Genomic DNA, 16,002 nt, shown 5'->3' with positions numbered 1-16,002 from the left:
GCCCCCGCTCAGCTTACCCGCCCGCAGGCTGAGCGACTATAACTCCCAGCAGGCCGCGCTCGCGCCCCGCCGCCTCCGCCCCGCGCGGGGCCTTCTGGGAGCGGTCCTGGCCCGCGCGGTACCGCGCCAGCCTCGGGGCCCCCGGAGCGCTGCGCTCTGGCTCCCTCGTCTGGGAAGCCGTTGGCCGGAGCCGTCGCCGCCGGGGGGTGGTGCCCGGGCCAGTGAGCCCCTCCCCGGGCGATGGGGCCGACAGCCCGGGCCACGGCGCGGCGGGGGTGACCGCGGGGACCCGGCCCGCCCCGTCCCGGGCCGCAGCCCCGGGTCCCGAGGGCGAGGCGTCGCGGCGCCGGCAGCGTCCGACGCAGCGGCGGCGCGGGTGGTGGCCGCGGCGGCAGAAGCAGCAGCAGCAGGACGAGGAGGAGCGGCGGCCCAGTGCGGGACCCGACCCGGCGTTGGGCGAGCGATGCGCGGAGGCCGCCCCGCCGCCGCCCCGGGCCGCCACCTCGCCTCCTCGCGTCCACAAAGCCTGGTCACGGCGGCGGCGGGGGCGGCGGCGGCGGTCGTCCATGGAGCTCGAGAACCTCTTGGCCAACTCGATGCTGCTGAAAGCGCGCCAAGGTGGGTGCACAGCGGCGCCCCGACCCCTGCTGGAGTCCTGATCCCCGTGGAACCCCAGCCCTGCTGGGGAACCCTGGTCCCAAGCAGAACCCCGACCCTGCTGCGGACCCCAGATTTTCTGTGGAATCCGAACCCGGGGTCCGCGCAGCCTCACTCTCAGGATTGGTTAGTCGGCGAGTGGTCAGCTTGGGCACGTAAAGCTTAAGCCTCCCCGTCCCCTTTCGGCGCCTCAGGACCCAAGTGAAGGTGGCCTGCGCTCGGCTCTTGTTAGTGTGAGCTGTTCCCTGTCCTGCTCTTCCTCCGGAACCTCGGGTCGCAGTGTGGCTTCAGCACCAGGCGAGCCGTGTTCTGTCCCCGAGGGAGGAAGCCGGACCAGAGAGCGAAGCCAGCAAACAAGAACCGTGCCTCTGTGCTCTTTAAAGGACCAAGAAGAAAATCCTGTAAACTGACCTGGGAGACCCTTCCGTTAGTGTTTTTAGACTGTTACTTTAACATCGATTCTTGGTTTTGAGGTTTGGTGGTGTCTGAGACTTTACGCTGTGTGGAGTGGGTTTTAGCCCGACTTAGAGATAGATTGAGTACGTTAGTTACAATTCACCCTGATAGCAACGTAGAAGCAGCAGTTGGCGCAGCCCTTCTGCTCAGAGACCCCAGGAGTAGAGTTCTCTGTGGAATACCGAGTGTCCCCTCTCCTGGCTCCCTAGAGATGGGAGAGCAGGCGGCAGAGACCACCCATAGTTCTTCGGCGGCTTCCCTCTTAGGGAGTCCGTGTGGGAGCAGCTGCTTCATGTTTGTGCTGGCAACAGCGTTAAGTGCCCACCGAAGGATGTATATTTAAGACAACCTGGAAGAAGTGTTTTATGCTGCATCTCCCAGGGTTTCAGGATTCCTGGGCGCAGATGTCGGCCCAGTGGTGCTCCTGGTGACTTGGATGCTGTTGAGAAGCATCAACAGGTTCATCTTGTGATTAGAATAGTGTATAACGTTCTGTGAGAGAAAGTAACCTGGAACACAACTATTTCCGGTTTGGGGGTTTTGTTTTCTTTTTAAGCTCCCCCCCCTTCCCCTTTGTATCCCAAGTGCCTTTCAAGAGGAAAGGTCTTGATTAGGATTGGCTTGATACGGAGGGAATAAAGCATGTTCAAGTTTGGCTGCAGAGCCTAATGATCGATAGTTAAGAATAGCTACCATTAGTGAGGGTTTGCTTTGGTCAGGCATCGTGCTCAATTCTTTATGGGCGTTATCCCAGCTAGTTCCTATGCCTCATTCTTCTGTTCTGTAAAGCTGGACTTATAACAATCCTGCTTCATGGTATTGACAAGGGGACCGCATGGAATAACGTGGTACAGTGCTTCGCGCTTAGAAAGTGCTCAGTAAATAATCCTAGTAGTTGTGGTTGTAGATTTTGTTATGTCCAGAGTCATGATGAAAAGCTGGCACTTTAACATTGCAGTTGTGATCATTTCATTGACCTTGAACCTGATTCCTTGTCTCATTCTTAGACTTTCCAAAGGCATAGCTTTTCTCTTCCTGAATCCCCACATGCAGGAGGTCCTTGAATCTCATTTATCCTTAAGCTTCATTATTTCTGTTGTCCATTTCTTTGTCTGTGTCTTCACCCAGTACCCCCTTAGATGGTTCTCGACACCTCGTAAGTTGACTGAGGGCAGTGGTTTCCTAACTGGTCTCTACTTCCAGAGCTTCTTCTCTTATCATTCCCAATGCTGCTAGAACACTTTCTAAAACACAGATTTGTCCTCTGTTTAAAATTTGGCCCTGGAGCTTCATTCCAGGTCAAGTACAAACGCCTTAGTTCATCATGGCCCACAGGGTCCTGTCTGACCACTGGCCTGCTCTCCTCTCCTTGTCCACAGCAGCTGAGCGTGTCACACCACTTCACGCCTCCAGGCTTTTCTTTTCTGCCTGCAGTCTTCTTCTTCCCTCCTGTTCCAGCTCCAGAGTCTTTTCTGGGGAACGTCCACATTCCTGCAGGAGGCCTGGTCACTCCATCCCTTGAGCCACTGCTGTGCCCAGGATGAGCTCTTGCTGCACTGGGCATCCCCAGGGGCAGCTTTTGGTCTCCCCTTCTGTGTCACCGGAACCCAGCGCTGTAATGGCACTCAATCTGTTCTCTGCAAATTCCAAATGCTGGCTGAAGGACAAAAGAGCACATCTTAGGAAGTCTGTCAGTACTGGTGATAACTAGAAATTGAAGTTTCAAAATAAGCTTTCTTTTTAGACTAGCAGTCTGGAAATAGGGAGCAAAACCTGAGATTGTATTCAACTTTGGGATGTCAGTTGACTCCATACTTGTAAATGCTAAGTGCTTTTTATTTTTTTTTGAATGAACATTTTTATTGTTTTTATTAAATCAGTATTATTTTATTATTCATTTTTAAAAAATTTTATTGAAGTATGGATGATTTACAGTGTTGTGTTAATTTCTTATTAAGTCAGTATTAAGTGTTTAATTGTATCTGCAGTGCAACCTGTAGGTTCCCTCTCCATGTTTATATGTTCATCACTAGCAAAGACAGCAGGGTCAACCAGAGCTAGTTATGAGGTTAGCCAAAGGCCAGGCACGTGTGTTTTTCTTTCAGAATGTAAACCTTTGTCTCTACCAAATTGAAAGAGAGTCCTAGTTCAAAGGACACAGGACAGTGTTACCTTTGCTGCCCCCTTACTGCTGTGCTAACTAGTCTCACTTCCTGGCAGAGACCCTGTGCTTGAGCTTTTGCATTGTAAACCTACATCTCTTTTTCTGAGTGTTGTTTTGAAAAACAATGCTCCCACATTCAGGTGGGTTAAACCTGGTGCAGTCTTGCAGGAATGCCTCTCATAGAGCCAAGGACAAAATCAGCTCCACCGCTTCTGTTCTGTGTGTTTAAAAAAACATTTCCAAATAACCAATAATTTTTGAAAATCAGAGAAGAGAAGGACTTATGATAAAGAGCCCTAACCCTGTCCATTCTACTCCTTTTCCTGTAGACTCAATGTTTGTGTCCCTGCAGAATTCATATATTGAAGCATAATCCCTAGTGTGATTGTATTTGGAGGTGATTAAGTCATGAGGGTGGAGCCCTCCTGAATGCTACGAGTCCCTTTTAAACAAGACCCCAGGGAGCTCCCTCGCCCCTTGTGCCACGTGAAGACACAGAAGACACCGTCTGTGAGCCAGGAAGCAGCTCCTCACCAGACACCAAAGCTGCCTTGATAAAGGGCCTTGATCTTAGACTGCGAGAAATAAATTTCTGTTGCTTATAAGCCACCCAGTCTGTGGTATTCCATTATAGTGGCCCAAACAAAGACACTCGCCAGGTGCAGCCACATTGATTCTTTTCTTGGGTTCTGTTTTAGTTATCTTCCTGATTACTGTTGGGTTTCTAAAGTATAGTGTTGATCAATTCAGATTTTTCTGAGCCTCATGAGCAGATAGCTCACTTAAACCAACTCCATCTTCTTTTCCCTTATCAATATAGTTATATCACTGTTTTTAATTCTTGTATTGGTTATCTTTATAACTTAAAAAATTAAGTTTAGGGCTTCCCTGGTGGTGCAGTGGTTAAGAATCCGCCTGCCAATGCAGGGGACATGGGTTTGAGCCCTGGTCCGGGAAGATCCCATGTGCCGCGGAGCAACTAAACCCCTGCGCCACAACTACTGAGCCTGCGCTCTAGAGCCCGCGAGCCACAACTACTGAGCTCACGTGTTACAACTACTGAAGCCCACGCACCTAGAGCCCATGCTACGCAACAAGAGAAGCCACCGCGATGAGAAGCCCGTGCACTGCAACGAAGAGTAGCCCCCGGTCACTACAACTAGAGAAGGCCCACGCAGCAACAAAGACCCAACACAGCCAAAAAGAAATAATAGAAAAATTTAAAAAAAAAAGAGCTTAGATTTTTCATTTTTGATTTCTTCTGGTAATGATAATTTGAGCCAAAATATTTTCCAATAAAAAAAAAAAAAGTGTGGGAATTCCCTGGCGGTCCAGTGGTTAGGACTCTGCACTTTCACTGCCGAGGGCACGGGTTCGATCCCTGGTCGGGGAACTAAGATCCCACAAGCCATGCGGCGTGGCCAAAAAAAAAAAAAAGAAAAGAAAAAAGTATTTTCATTTTTGACAATTGACACATTGATAAACAATGGGTTTGGAGGACAACCTAGTAAGAACCTGGCTTTGGCCTCTATTTTCGGCATTGTTGATGCTCTCGAGAACATCACCCGGGGCATTCGTGCCCGCTGTTATGGTGGCACGGAAAGATGGCGGAAAGAGCATTTCTATTTTTTTTTTGAAGTATAATTGACTTACAGTATTATATTAATTTTAGGTGTACAACATAGTGCTTTGGTATTTCTGTACATTACAAAATGATGACCATGATAGACCTAGTTACCATTTGTCACCATACAAGGATATTAAAATATTCTTGACTATATTCCTTATGCTGTACATTACATCCCGGTGATTTATTTATTTTATACCTGGAAATTTGTACCTCTTAATCTCCCCCACCTATTTCACTCATCCCCCCAGCACCCCCCTCCACTCTGGCAACCACCAGTTTGTTCTCGGTATCTATGAATCTGTTTCTGTTTTGATGAACGTTCCTAATTTAATGTGAATGTGGTTTCTATAATTGTGAAAGAGTTCAAAGTGTAGAAAATAATATAACAAACACCCCAGTGCCCACTGCCCAACAAATCTTAACATTTGGCTGTATTTCATTTCTTTCTTTAAGAAAAAAACATTGCAGATATACTTGAAACACTTTGTGTATCTTTCCAAGATCCCAGGCCCTTCCCTCATTCCCCAGAGATAACCAAGGTCTCTCTACACTCTGGCTGTTTAGGTTTGTAGGTAACAATATGGAGTATTGTTTTACATGATTTAAACTTCAGGTCAGTGCTGTTGCTCTGTGTGTGTGTGTGTGTGGTTTTGTTACCCTTGTTGATGTGTAAGTTCCCTTCCTCCTCTTTTCCCTCCCTCACCTTCCTTCCTTTCCACTCTTGCTAGCACTTGGAGTTATCAGACTCTCAAACTTTTGTTCCTGAAGGGCATGAAATGTTATCTTACCATTTATATTAGTCTGCTTGGGCTGCCATAACAAAATACCGCAGACTGGGTGGCTTAAATGACAGAAATTTATTTTCCCACAACTCTGGAGGCCAGAAGTCCAAGACCAAGGTGCCAGCCTGGTTGAGTTCTGGTGAGGGCTCTCTTCCTGTGTGCTCACATGGCCTTTCCTCTGTGTTGGCTGAGAGAGGGGGAGATCTGGTAACTGTTGCTCTTACAAGGACACCTATGGGATTAGGGTCCTAACCCTCTGGCCTCATTTAACCTTAATTACTACCCTAACGGCCCCATCTCCAAATACAGTCACGTTGGAGATCAGCGCTTCAACATGTGAATGGAAGGGGGCGGATACAGGTCAGTCCATGTAACACTTTTAATTTGTGTTTTCCTAATTACCAAGGAGGTTGAACATCTTTTCACATTGACTGGTGATTCAGCTTTCCTCTTTGTGAATTGCTTGTTCGCATCTTCTGCCCAGTGAGGGGAGAGTATCTCATTGATTTGTAGCAGCTCTTTATATAATCTGGATACTAAATATGCCTTGCACAAGTCTCCCATTTTCTGACTTGCCGTATTAGTTTTCCTGTTGCTGCTGTAACAAATTACCACAAAACTTTATTATCTAACAGGTCAGAAGTCTGAAAAGGGTCTCACTAGGTTAAAGTCAAGGTGTCAGCAGGGTTACGTTCCTTTCTGGAAATTCTAGGGGAGAATCCATCCATTTTCTTGCCTTTTCCAGCTTTTCCAGCTTCTAGAGGCTGCTTGCATTCCTTGACAATATATCAAGTGTTAGCAAAGATGCCGAGTAGCTGAAACTAGAACTCGCACACATTGCTTGTTGGAGTGTAAAATGGTCGAACCGGTACAGGAAAATAGCAGTTTCTAATAAAGTTACACACACACCTATGCTCTGACCCAGTGATTCCCCTTCAGGATATACCCAGGTGAAATTCATACATACGTCTACAAAAAGTCTAGTTTATACCAGCTTTATTCCTAATAGTCCCAAACTGGAAACAGCCCAAGTGTTCTCAGGAAGAGAATGAATCAACAAATAATGAAACAGTATAATACTACACTGCAATAGAAAAGAGTTAACTACTGACACATGCAACAGCCTGGGCAAATCTGAAGAGCCTTATGTTGAGGGGAAAATCAGAAGAAACTATTCAATACAGTCCTCAATGATTTCATGAGCATGAAGTGAAATTAATCCGCGGCCATCTGAATGGGAGTCATGATTGCTTCCGGGAAGGGGGGTGTGACATGAAAGAGGCAAGAGGGAGCTTTGGGGGACAACGAGGATGTTCTGTTTATTGATCCAGGTGGTAACTGTGTGCATATATACATTTGTAAAAGCTCATCAAGAAATAGCCTTAAGAGTAGTGCACATTATTGTGCAAATTATATCTGGTAAAAGTTTTGTTTTTAAAGGAAAAAAAAATTCATTAGATAGTGACTCTCTGTACCTTAAAGGATTGGTAAAACTTTCTTGTGAAATTGCCTGGGTTTGGTGCCTTTTCCTCTCTTTGGAAGAAAGGATGGGAATGGTTCTTTTTATTATCTGTTTAGTTTCTTTAATAGTTATTGTGATATTCAAGATTCCTGTTTCTTCTTGAGCTATGTTTGGTAATGTGTGGTTTCCTCTAAATGTTCAAATTTATTTGGCATAAACTTTATTTGTAACGTTTTCTTACTATTTTACAATTACAATTGTGATCTTTTTCATTTGGAGTATTATTTGTGTGTGCCTGTCATTTTTATTAGACTTGGAAAAGATGTTTCTATTTTATTAGTCTTTTCAATGAACCAGCTTTTGGTTTCATATGCTATTGTATGTTTGCCTTCTGTTTTATTAATTTCTGCTTATATTATTATTCTCTTTATTTTGATTGACTTCTACCTTCTTGAGTTGAATGCTTAATCCATTTCTCTTTTTCTTTTTTCCATTCCTTCATCAAGAATTTATTGGCCATTTATTTTGTGCTAGGAACTGTGGTAGGTACTGGAGTGAACCATGAACTTGGCAGAAAATTTGCCTTTGATGAGGTGACAGGCAAGTGGAGGAAACAAGCATCTTATGACTAACTGCAATGTGATTAACTAAATTTCAGTGACCTCTGAAAGAAAGAAAAAAGAACTGAGACCAGAAATTAATAAGCTTCTGCATCAAGTCACCCATGCCTAGACATATTTACCAGTTTCTTACTTAGTAGAACTTTGTGATTAGTGTACTGTTCTTACTGATATCTGTTAGATGAACTAAGACTTGATGCAGTTTACTTTCTGGTTAAATTAAGCACAGTTCTATAGAGTAGGTAGCAATCATAGACATACATATATTTCCAGTTCCTGTTCAGATCTAGTTGCTATTTCTCTTCTGCCTGGACTGTCCCCTCACTGGAGACGGTCATCATTCTTGTTTCATGTTGGCTCTTTTCCTGGGTTCCAGGCCTTGTCCTCCGCCTCTGCTTGTGTCTTCATCACCTGCATTGTCAGGGCTTTTTCCCCTTTCCAGTATCCTCTGCACGATGACCACTGCCCACCACTGGTCACTAGGGAATGGTCCTCTTTCCAGGCGAGAGACCCTGCAGCCATCGGACTTCCCTGAATCTCAGCACCCTGGGTCTTCTGTGTTCTCTCTGCACTTGACGAGCTGGGGAGTGGCTTTTAAATGCTCTCCTTTGACAGAATAACAACAGAGATTGAGTTCTAACGTGTTAAAGTGCTAAAGTTTCCAGACCTGCAGCTGTTCAGGTCATTTTACTGTTTGACCACTTCAGACCAACAGCCATGTCAGCTATGTTAACATTCACCTTAACCTTATGGTTGAATTAACCCTTAAGATTTCTCACCAGTACAGTAATGTGGTTTCACAGCTTGTGGAAATTCTGTTTCCCTCCCATTTCTCACTGTATATACTATATTGTGAACATTCAATTTTAGCCCAATTGACATTTTTAAGTGTTTTTACTTTTGTGCATAAAACATCAAATCAGGGACTTCCCTGGTGGTCCAGTGGGTAAGACTCTGTGCTCCCAATGCAGGGGGCCCAGGTTCTATACCTGGTTGGGGAAGTAGATCCTGCATGCATGCCGCAACTAAAGAGTGCATGTGCCGCAACTAAAGATCCCGCATGCTGCAACTAAGACCCTGTGTGGCCTAAATAAATAAAATAAATAAATAAATAAATATTTTAAAAAACAAACAAAAAAACCCCATCAAATCATATTCTATTATCCAGAGAATAGGGGTCCATGTTTCAAATGAAACACATCTGAATGTATTCAACTAACTCATTAAAAAAAAAAAAAATTCTCATTGTCATACTAGATAGTCAGAATCTGAATCAGCACTTCTCCATTCAGATTGGCCACACATCCAGAGCTCAACGGCCACACGTAGTGCTTATGCTGGACAGCACAGTTCTAGAAAACCGATTTGTTCATGTTGACGAGCTTATCAGATGAGGAGAAACACAGGTCGTTAAATAAATTGTTTCCTTCACGCACTAGAAAATATTTTTCTAGAGGCAATAAAAATGCCGAAGAAGTAAAGTCTTTCCTCCAAACAAATAAGTATTAATTTCTAAGCTAAATTATTTTATGTCAATATAAATTACAATTAGCAATCTAATAAATTCCAATACCTTAGATTTTTAGAAAAATTCTCTAATACCCACTATTTGTCTGAGTGTGGGAAGTATAAAGATTATCCCTGTTCTTTGGCGCTCACAGTCTGGTGAAGGTATAGACCTGACAATGAATAATTGACATGTAGGACGACGTGATAAGGAGGACAATGACCAGGGCTGCTTAAACAAGTGAAGGGAACACAGAAGAAGACTGCACAGAAGAGGAGACACTGGAGCTGAGTCTTTGAGGATAAACAGGAGTTTTCCAGATGAACAGAAGAGGAAAGAGCACTGTGGCTAGAAGAAAAGCATGCTTACAAAACACAAAGGGTGGAAGAAGCTGGCAGTGCTCAGGGAACTATGTGAACGTTTGCATAAGAGGTGCAGAAGGAGAATACAGGGAGAGGAGAGGCTAGAAAGAGACAAGTAGGGGTGCTTCATGATCAGGTTCATGTTTGATAAGATCACTTTGTAGTTTGAGAAATAAAATGAAGAGGACCAGACTGAAGGCAAGGAAGCCAGCGCTGAGACTTAGAGATGCTGAGAGTATGGACAAAAGGAATGACAGGATGAGGAGAGGAGGGAACAGATGCAAGAAGGTTTTGGAGGCAGAATCAACGGGACCTGGTGACAGATGGGATGTGGGGTGTGAGTGAGAAAGCAGGACCCAGGAAGCCTCCTGGGTCTCTGGTTATAACAAATCTTCCCCCCACAAAATTCCCGTTCCCTGGCTGTGATGCCATCTGCCAACCTTCAGCCCAAATTTCATTTCCAAAACAGATACCACCCATAAACAGAAATAAGTTCTAACTTACAGGATATCAGATCCTAAACTCATAAGTGACTGACACACAGAACAGCAGAGATGGGAACAAATCAGTCAAATTAAAATATTTAAATCATAAAAGGTTTCAGTCCATTAACCATCAAAAGCTATTTGGGTTGGCCAAAAAGTTCATTCGTGTTTTTCCATAAGATGGCTCTCGTAGTGCTTAGTTGTCTTTAACTTCATTCAAAACAATTTTGTTAGATTGTATTGTGACAGTTATATCAGCGTGCATTAAAAAAAAAATCAAAATCAGTGAATTTTTGTGTAACCATTTTAATATTGAAGATGGAAGAAAACAGTATTTTCAGCATATTATGCTTTATTATTTCAAAAAGGTAAAAATGCAACTGAAACGCAAAAAAAGATTTGTGCAGTGTATGGAGAAGGTGCTGTGACTGATCAAACGTGTTAAAAGTGGTTTGTGAAGTTTTGTGCTGGAGATTTCTCGCTGGACGATGCTCCACGGTTGCGTACCCCAGTTGAAGTTGATAGCGATCAAATCGAGACATTAATTGAGAACAATCAACATTATACCATGCGGGTGATAGCCGACATACTCGAAATATCCAAATCAAACGTTGAAAATCATTTGCACCAGCTTGATAACGTTCATCGCTTTGATGTTTGGGTTCCATGTAAGTTAAGCAAAAAAAACCTTCTTGACCGTATTTCTGCATGCGATTCTCTACTGAAACGTAATGAAAACGTTTCATTTTTAAAACATTGTGATGGGTGATGAAAAGTGGATACTGTACAACGATGTGGAATGGAAGAGATCGTGGGGTAAGAGAAATGAACCACCACCAACCACACCAAAGGCCGGTCTTCATCCAAAGAAAGTGATGTTGTGTATATGGTGGGATTGGAAGGGAGTCCTCTATTATGAGGTCCTTCTGGAAGACCAAACTATTAATTCCAACAAGTACTGCTTCCAATTAGACCAACTGAAAGCAGCACTCGATGAAAAGCATCCAGAAATAGTCAACAGAGAACGCATAATCTTCCATCAGGATAACACAAGACCACATGTTTCTTTCATCACCAGGCAAAAACTGTTACAGCTCGGCTGGGAAGTTCTGATTCATCCGCCTTATTCACCAGACATTGTACCTTCAGATTTCTGTTTATTTTGGTCTTTACAAAGTTCTCTTAATGGAAAAAATTTCAATTACCTGGAAGACTGTAAAAGACACCTGGAGCAGTTCTTTGCTCAAAAAGATAAAAAGTTTTGGAAAGATGGAATTATGAAGTTGCCTGAAAAATGGCAGAAGGTAGTGGAACGTCTTTTATTTTTACTTAAAAACTGAAGGAACTTTTTGGCAAACCCAATACAAAGTGTCAGACATAAAATTTCAGGTTAAGTAAGTGAAGCCATGATGAAAGGGTGTAATATTCTTGGGGAACTTTGTACACAAAGCAAACACCAACAAATCATTTAATAATTGCTGAGTCTCCATATGCCTGCCAGGCTGACCCAGGCCCATGACAGGACTTAATGAAAGCGTCCACTCCCCATGAGTTTACTTTGCCCTCACACTCTGAGTTGGAGCCTAGTGCCTCATAAATATTTAACTTAAACTGCAAAGCAGAAAGATCAACCTGGGACATTAATACCAGGAAGTAATCTGAAAATCATATGGTGATAGCCTCCATTTTAATTAATGTTTTATTACTCATACCGCGATTGATTTTTAAAAATGGTTTCATGTTAGGTATCTTATAATTACACTAAAACCAATACAGCCTGTATTCACATTAGTGTGCAATTTCCACTAATTCTTTTTTTTTTAATCTATTTTATTTATTTCTTTTTGGCTGCGTTGGGTCTTCGTTGCTGCGCGTGGGCTCTCTCTAGTTGCTGCGAGCGGGGGCTACTCTTAGTTGCGGTGCACAGGCTTCTCACTGCGGTGGCTTCTCTTGTTGTAGACCACGGCCTCTAGGCGCACAGGCTTCAGTAGTTGCAGCACGCAGGCTCAGTAGTTGTGGCTCTCGGTCTCTAGAGCGCAGGCTCAGTAGTTGTAGCGCACGGGCTTAGTTGCTCCGCGGCATGTGGGATCTTCCCAGACCAGGGATTGAACCCGTGTCCCCTGCATTGGCAGGCGGATTCTTAACCACTGTGCCACCGGGGAAGTCCCTCTACTAATTTCTGACAAGGGAAAATACACATATTTGGCTTTTCTCTGGCATAAAACATTATTTGGCTGTAGTCATCAGGACTTAAGATGCTGAGGAGTCTTGGGCTTCCCTGCTGAGGGAGGGGCTGGGTGGCTGTCAGGGTTCTCCAGCATGTGTGTCCCAAGCCTGCTGCTGCGGACTGAAAGCTTGTTTCCCACCCTCACCTCCAATTCATCTGTTGAAGCTCTAATGCCCAATGTGATGGTATTTGGAGGCAGGGCCTTTGTGGGGTAACTGGTTAGATTAGGTTATAAGAGCGGGGCCCTCATGATGAACGCCCTTATAAAAAGAGAGCACACACTGAGGAAAGGCCATGCGAGGACACAGTGAGAGGACAGGCATCTAAAAACCAGTCAGTGAATCGGCTGGCACCTTGATCTTGGAATTCCCAGCCTCCAGAACTCTGAGAAATAAGTGCTTGTTGTTTTAAGACACCCAGCCTGTGGTGATTTGTTAACAGCAGCCTGAGTGGACTAAGATGCCTGCAGAGAGGACCCCATTCCTCTCTGTCTTTCACCTAGTGGGACTCTTCCCCAGACCAAGCCAGAGAACCTTGCCTCGGGAGAAGGGGTCTCTCGTAGCGATAGAGAGACCCAGGTGGTAGGGGCATGTGTGTGCGCGTGCACACGTGCCACGGTGTTTAGTGATGTATGGGTGAGGCCTTGTGTGTGCACCACTGCGTGTGTTAGTCATTTACTTTTCCAAGTAAATACTGAGTGAATTATGTGCTGGGTGCTGAGCCCTCATCTCCACCACATCGCCAGACCACCTTTGTCAAGGTCACCAGGGTCTGTTCTCAATCCACCTCCTACTACACCTGTGGGCTGCAGCTGATGTAGCCCCCTTGCTTTCCTCAGTCAACACGACCTTCCAGGCCGCCATGCCCCCTGACTTTCTGCTCTTTCTGCTATTTGACTGCTCCCCTCTCATTCTCTAGACCTCCGCATGCTGACATGCTCCCAAGGCTTGGACCGCGGAATCACACCTTCTCTACCCTCACTCCCTCCCCCGTGATCACATCTAGTACCACGGCTTGAAACAAGCTACCATCTCTCACATTGGGATCTGCAGATGGACTGTCCCTTGAAGTGCAGCTCATTCTCCACCTGCCCACTTGACATCACTGCTCGTAGACCTCAGTGGCACCAAAAAAAGAGTCAACACTAAACTCTTAACTCTCCTGCCTCAAATTTTTCCTTCTGCATCTCAGTTAATGCTCAGGCCAAAAATCTTATAATTGCCTTTTAATTCTTTATACACCATATCCAGTCATTGGACAAATATTTTCACATCTCTCTTCAAAATATAACAGAATCTGACCTCTCGCCACCTCCACTGCTGTGAACATGGCTTGAGCCACAGTCCCTCTCACCTGGAAGACTGCAGTGGGCTGCTGCTTCATCTCAGCTTCTGCCTTTCCGACCCTGCAGTCTGTTCTCAAAACACCAGCCTGGGCTTCCCTGGTGGCGCAGTGGTTGAGAATCCGCCTGCCAATGCAGGGGACACTGGTTCGAGCCCCGGTCTGGGAATATCCCACATGCCACGGAGCGACTAGGCCCGTGAGCCACAACTACTGAGCCTGCGCATCTGGAGCCTGTGCTCCGCAACAAGAGAGGCCACGACAGTGAAGAGGCCCGCGCACCGCGATGAAGAGTGGCCCCCGCCTGCCACAACTAGAGAAAGCCCTCACACAGAAACGAAGACCCAACACAGCCATAAATAAATAAATAAATAAAACACCAGCCAGCGTGACTCTGTTAAAATTTAAGTTGGATGTGTCAACCTTCTCCTCCACCCTCTTCATGGCTTCGCAGACCTCTCAGAGTAAAAGCAGGAACGTTGGAGTTAGCAGACCAGGATTTTTTAAAAAAAATGATGATTGATATTCCAAGGGCTTTAATGGAAAAGTAGACAACATGCAAGAGCCAGATGGATAATGTAAGCAGAGAGATGGAAATCCTAAGAGAGAGTCAAAGGAAACGCCAAAGGTTAAACAAACAAACACTAACAGAAATGAAGAGTGCCTTTGGTGGGCTCATTTGTAGACTGGACAGGGCTGAAGAAAGAATCTCTGAGCTTCAGGATATGACAGTAGAAACTTCTAAAACTGCAAAGCAAAGAGAAAAAAGACTGAAAAAGAAATCAGAACATCCAAGAATTGTGGGACAACTACAAAAAGGTGTAACATACATATAATGAGAAGAAACAGAGAAAGAAGCAGAAGAAGTATTTGAAACAATAACTGAAAATTTCCCAAAATTAATGTCAAAAATCAAGCTACAAATCCATGAAGCTCAGAAAACACCAAAGAGGATAAATGCCCCCCAAAACTACACCTAGGTATATCACATTCAAAGACATGGAAATCATACCAAACACACAAAAATAAGATGGTAACTAGGAAAACAAACAAACAACAGCAAAAACAAGGATATGGAAATCAAAGATAAAGAAAAAACATTGAAAGAAGCCAGAGGGAAAAACATCTGACCTATAGAGGATGAGAGATAAGAATTGCATCTGACTTCTCCTGAGAAACCATGCTGGCAAGAAGAGGGTAGAGTGAGACATTTAAAGTGTTGAAAGATAAAACCACCAACCTAGAATTTCTTACGAGAGTATCCCTCAAAAGTGAAGAAGAAATAAAGACTTTCTTAGACAAATGAAAATTGAGAGAATTTGCTGCCAGTAGACCTGCCTTGCAAGGAATGTTAAATAGAGTTGTTCAGAGAGAAGGAAAAATGTAAGTCAGAAGCTTGAATCTATATAAAGAAAGGAAGAGCACTGGAGAATGAATAAGTGAAGGACAAATGAAAACTTTTGTTTTTCTTATTCTTTTTATTTTTTCACCACTCGGCTTGTGGAATCCTAGTTCCCTGACCAGGGATCAAACCCGGGCCCCCTGCAGTGGAAATGCAGAGTCCTAACCACTGGACCACCAGGGAGTTCCCTATTTTTCTTGTTCTTAATTGATCTAATAGATAACAATTCAAAATAATCATAGCAACAATGTATTTGATTATGTGTTTGTATGTGTGTGTGTATATATATACAAATTTATAAAACATATGCTTATATATAAGTGAAATGAATGACAGCAATGATACATGGGATGGGAAGGAGGAATTAGGAATATTTTATTTTTATAAGGTAATTGCACTGCCTGTGAAGTTGTATAGTGTTATTTGAAAGTGGACCTGAATTAGTTGTACATATATATTATAAACTCTAAGGCAACCACTGAAAGCAATTTAAAAAGAAGTGTAATTGGGGACTTCCCTGATGGTGCAGTGGTTAAGACTCTGCACTCCCAATGCAGGGGGCCTGGGTTTGATCCCTGGCCAGGGAACTGGATCCCACATGCATGCCACAACTAAGAGTTCACATGCCACACCTAAGGAGCCTGCATGCCACAACTAAGGAGCCCATGAGCTGCAACTAAGGAACCCATCTGCTGCAACTAAGGAGCCTGCCTGCCACAACTAAGACCCAGCACAACCAAATAAATAAATAAATATTTTTAAAAAGAGGTATAATTGATATGCTAAGAAAGATGAGAAAATGGAATCATAATACGATCAATTAAAAGGCAAAAAAGAAGAACATGGAAGACAAAAATAAGAACAAAGAACAAGGGTAACAAATAGAAAACAGTAACAAATATTGTAC

At 44.1% G+C, this 16,002-nt stretch overlaps 1 protein-coding gene across 6 annotated transcripts in view; it reads left to right on the top strand.

The window, feature by feature from the left end:
- Positions 1 to 98: 98 nt before the first annotated feature.
- Positions 99 to 16,002, top strand: part of GRK4 (G protein-coupled receptor kinase 4) — a gene marked incomplete at its 5' end in the record, with an annotated part of 82,284 nt that continues 66,380 nt past the window's right edge. For 3 of the 6 annotated variants that reach the window (XM_082391275.1, XM_082391273.1, XM_082391271.1), the window contains one exon: positions 99 to 618. In XM_082391275.1, the coding sequence (XP_082247401.1) occupies positions 567 to 618 (52 nt within the window). Of the gene's footprint in view, positions 623 to 16,002 lie in introns of all 6 variants that reach the window. The other 3 variants (XM_082391274.1, XR_014244429.1, XM_082391272.1) reach the window with 3 other exon arrangements.

This window comes from Balaenoptera borealis (assembly GCF_965194805.1).
Source record: "Balaenoptera borealis genome assembly, chromosome: 4".
NCBI classification, from domain to species: Eukaryota; Metazoa; Chordata; class Mammalia; order Artiodactyla; family Balaenopteridae; genus Balaenoptera; species Balaenoptera borealis.
Note: the sequence above shows the minus strand (reverse complement) of the source record. Positions and strands in the feature narration are given on the sequence as shown.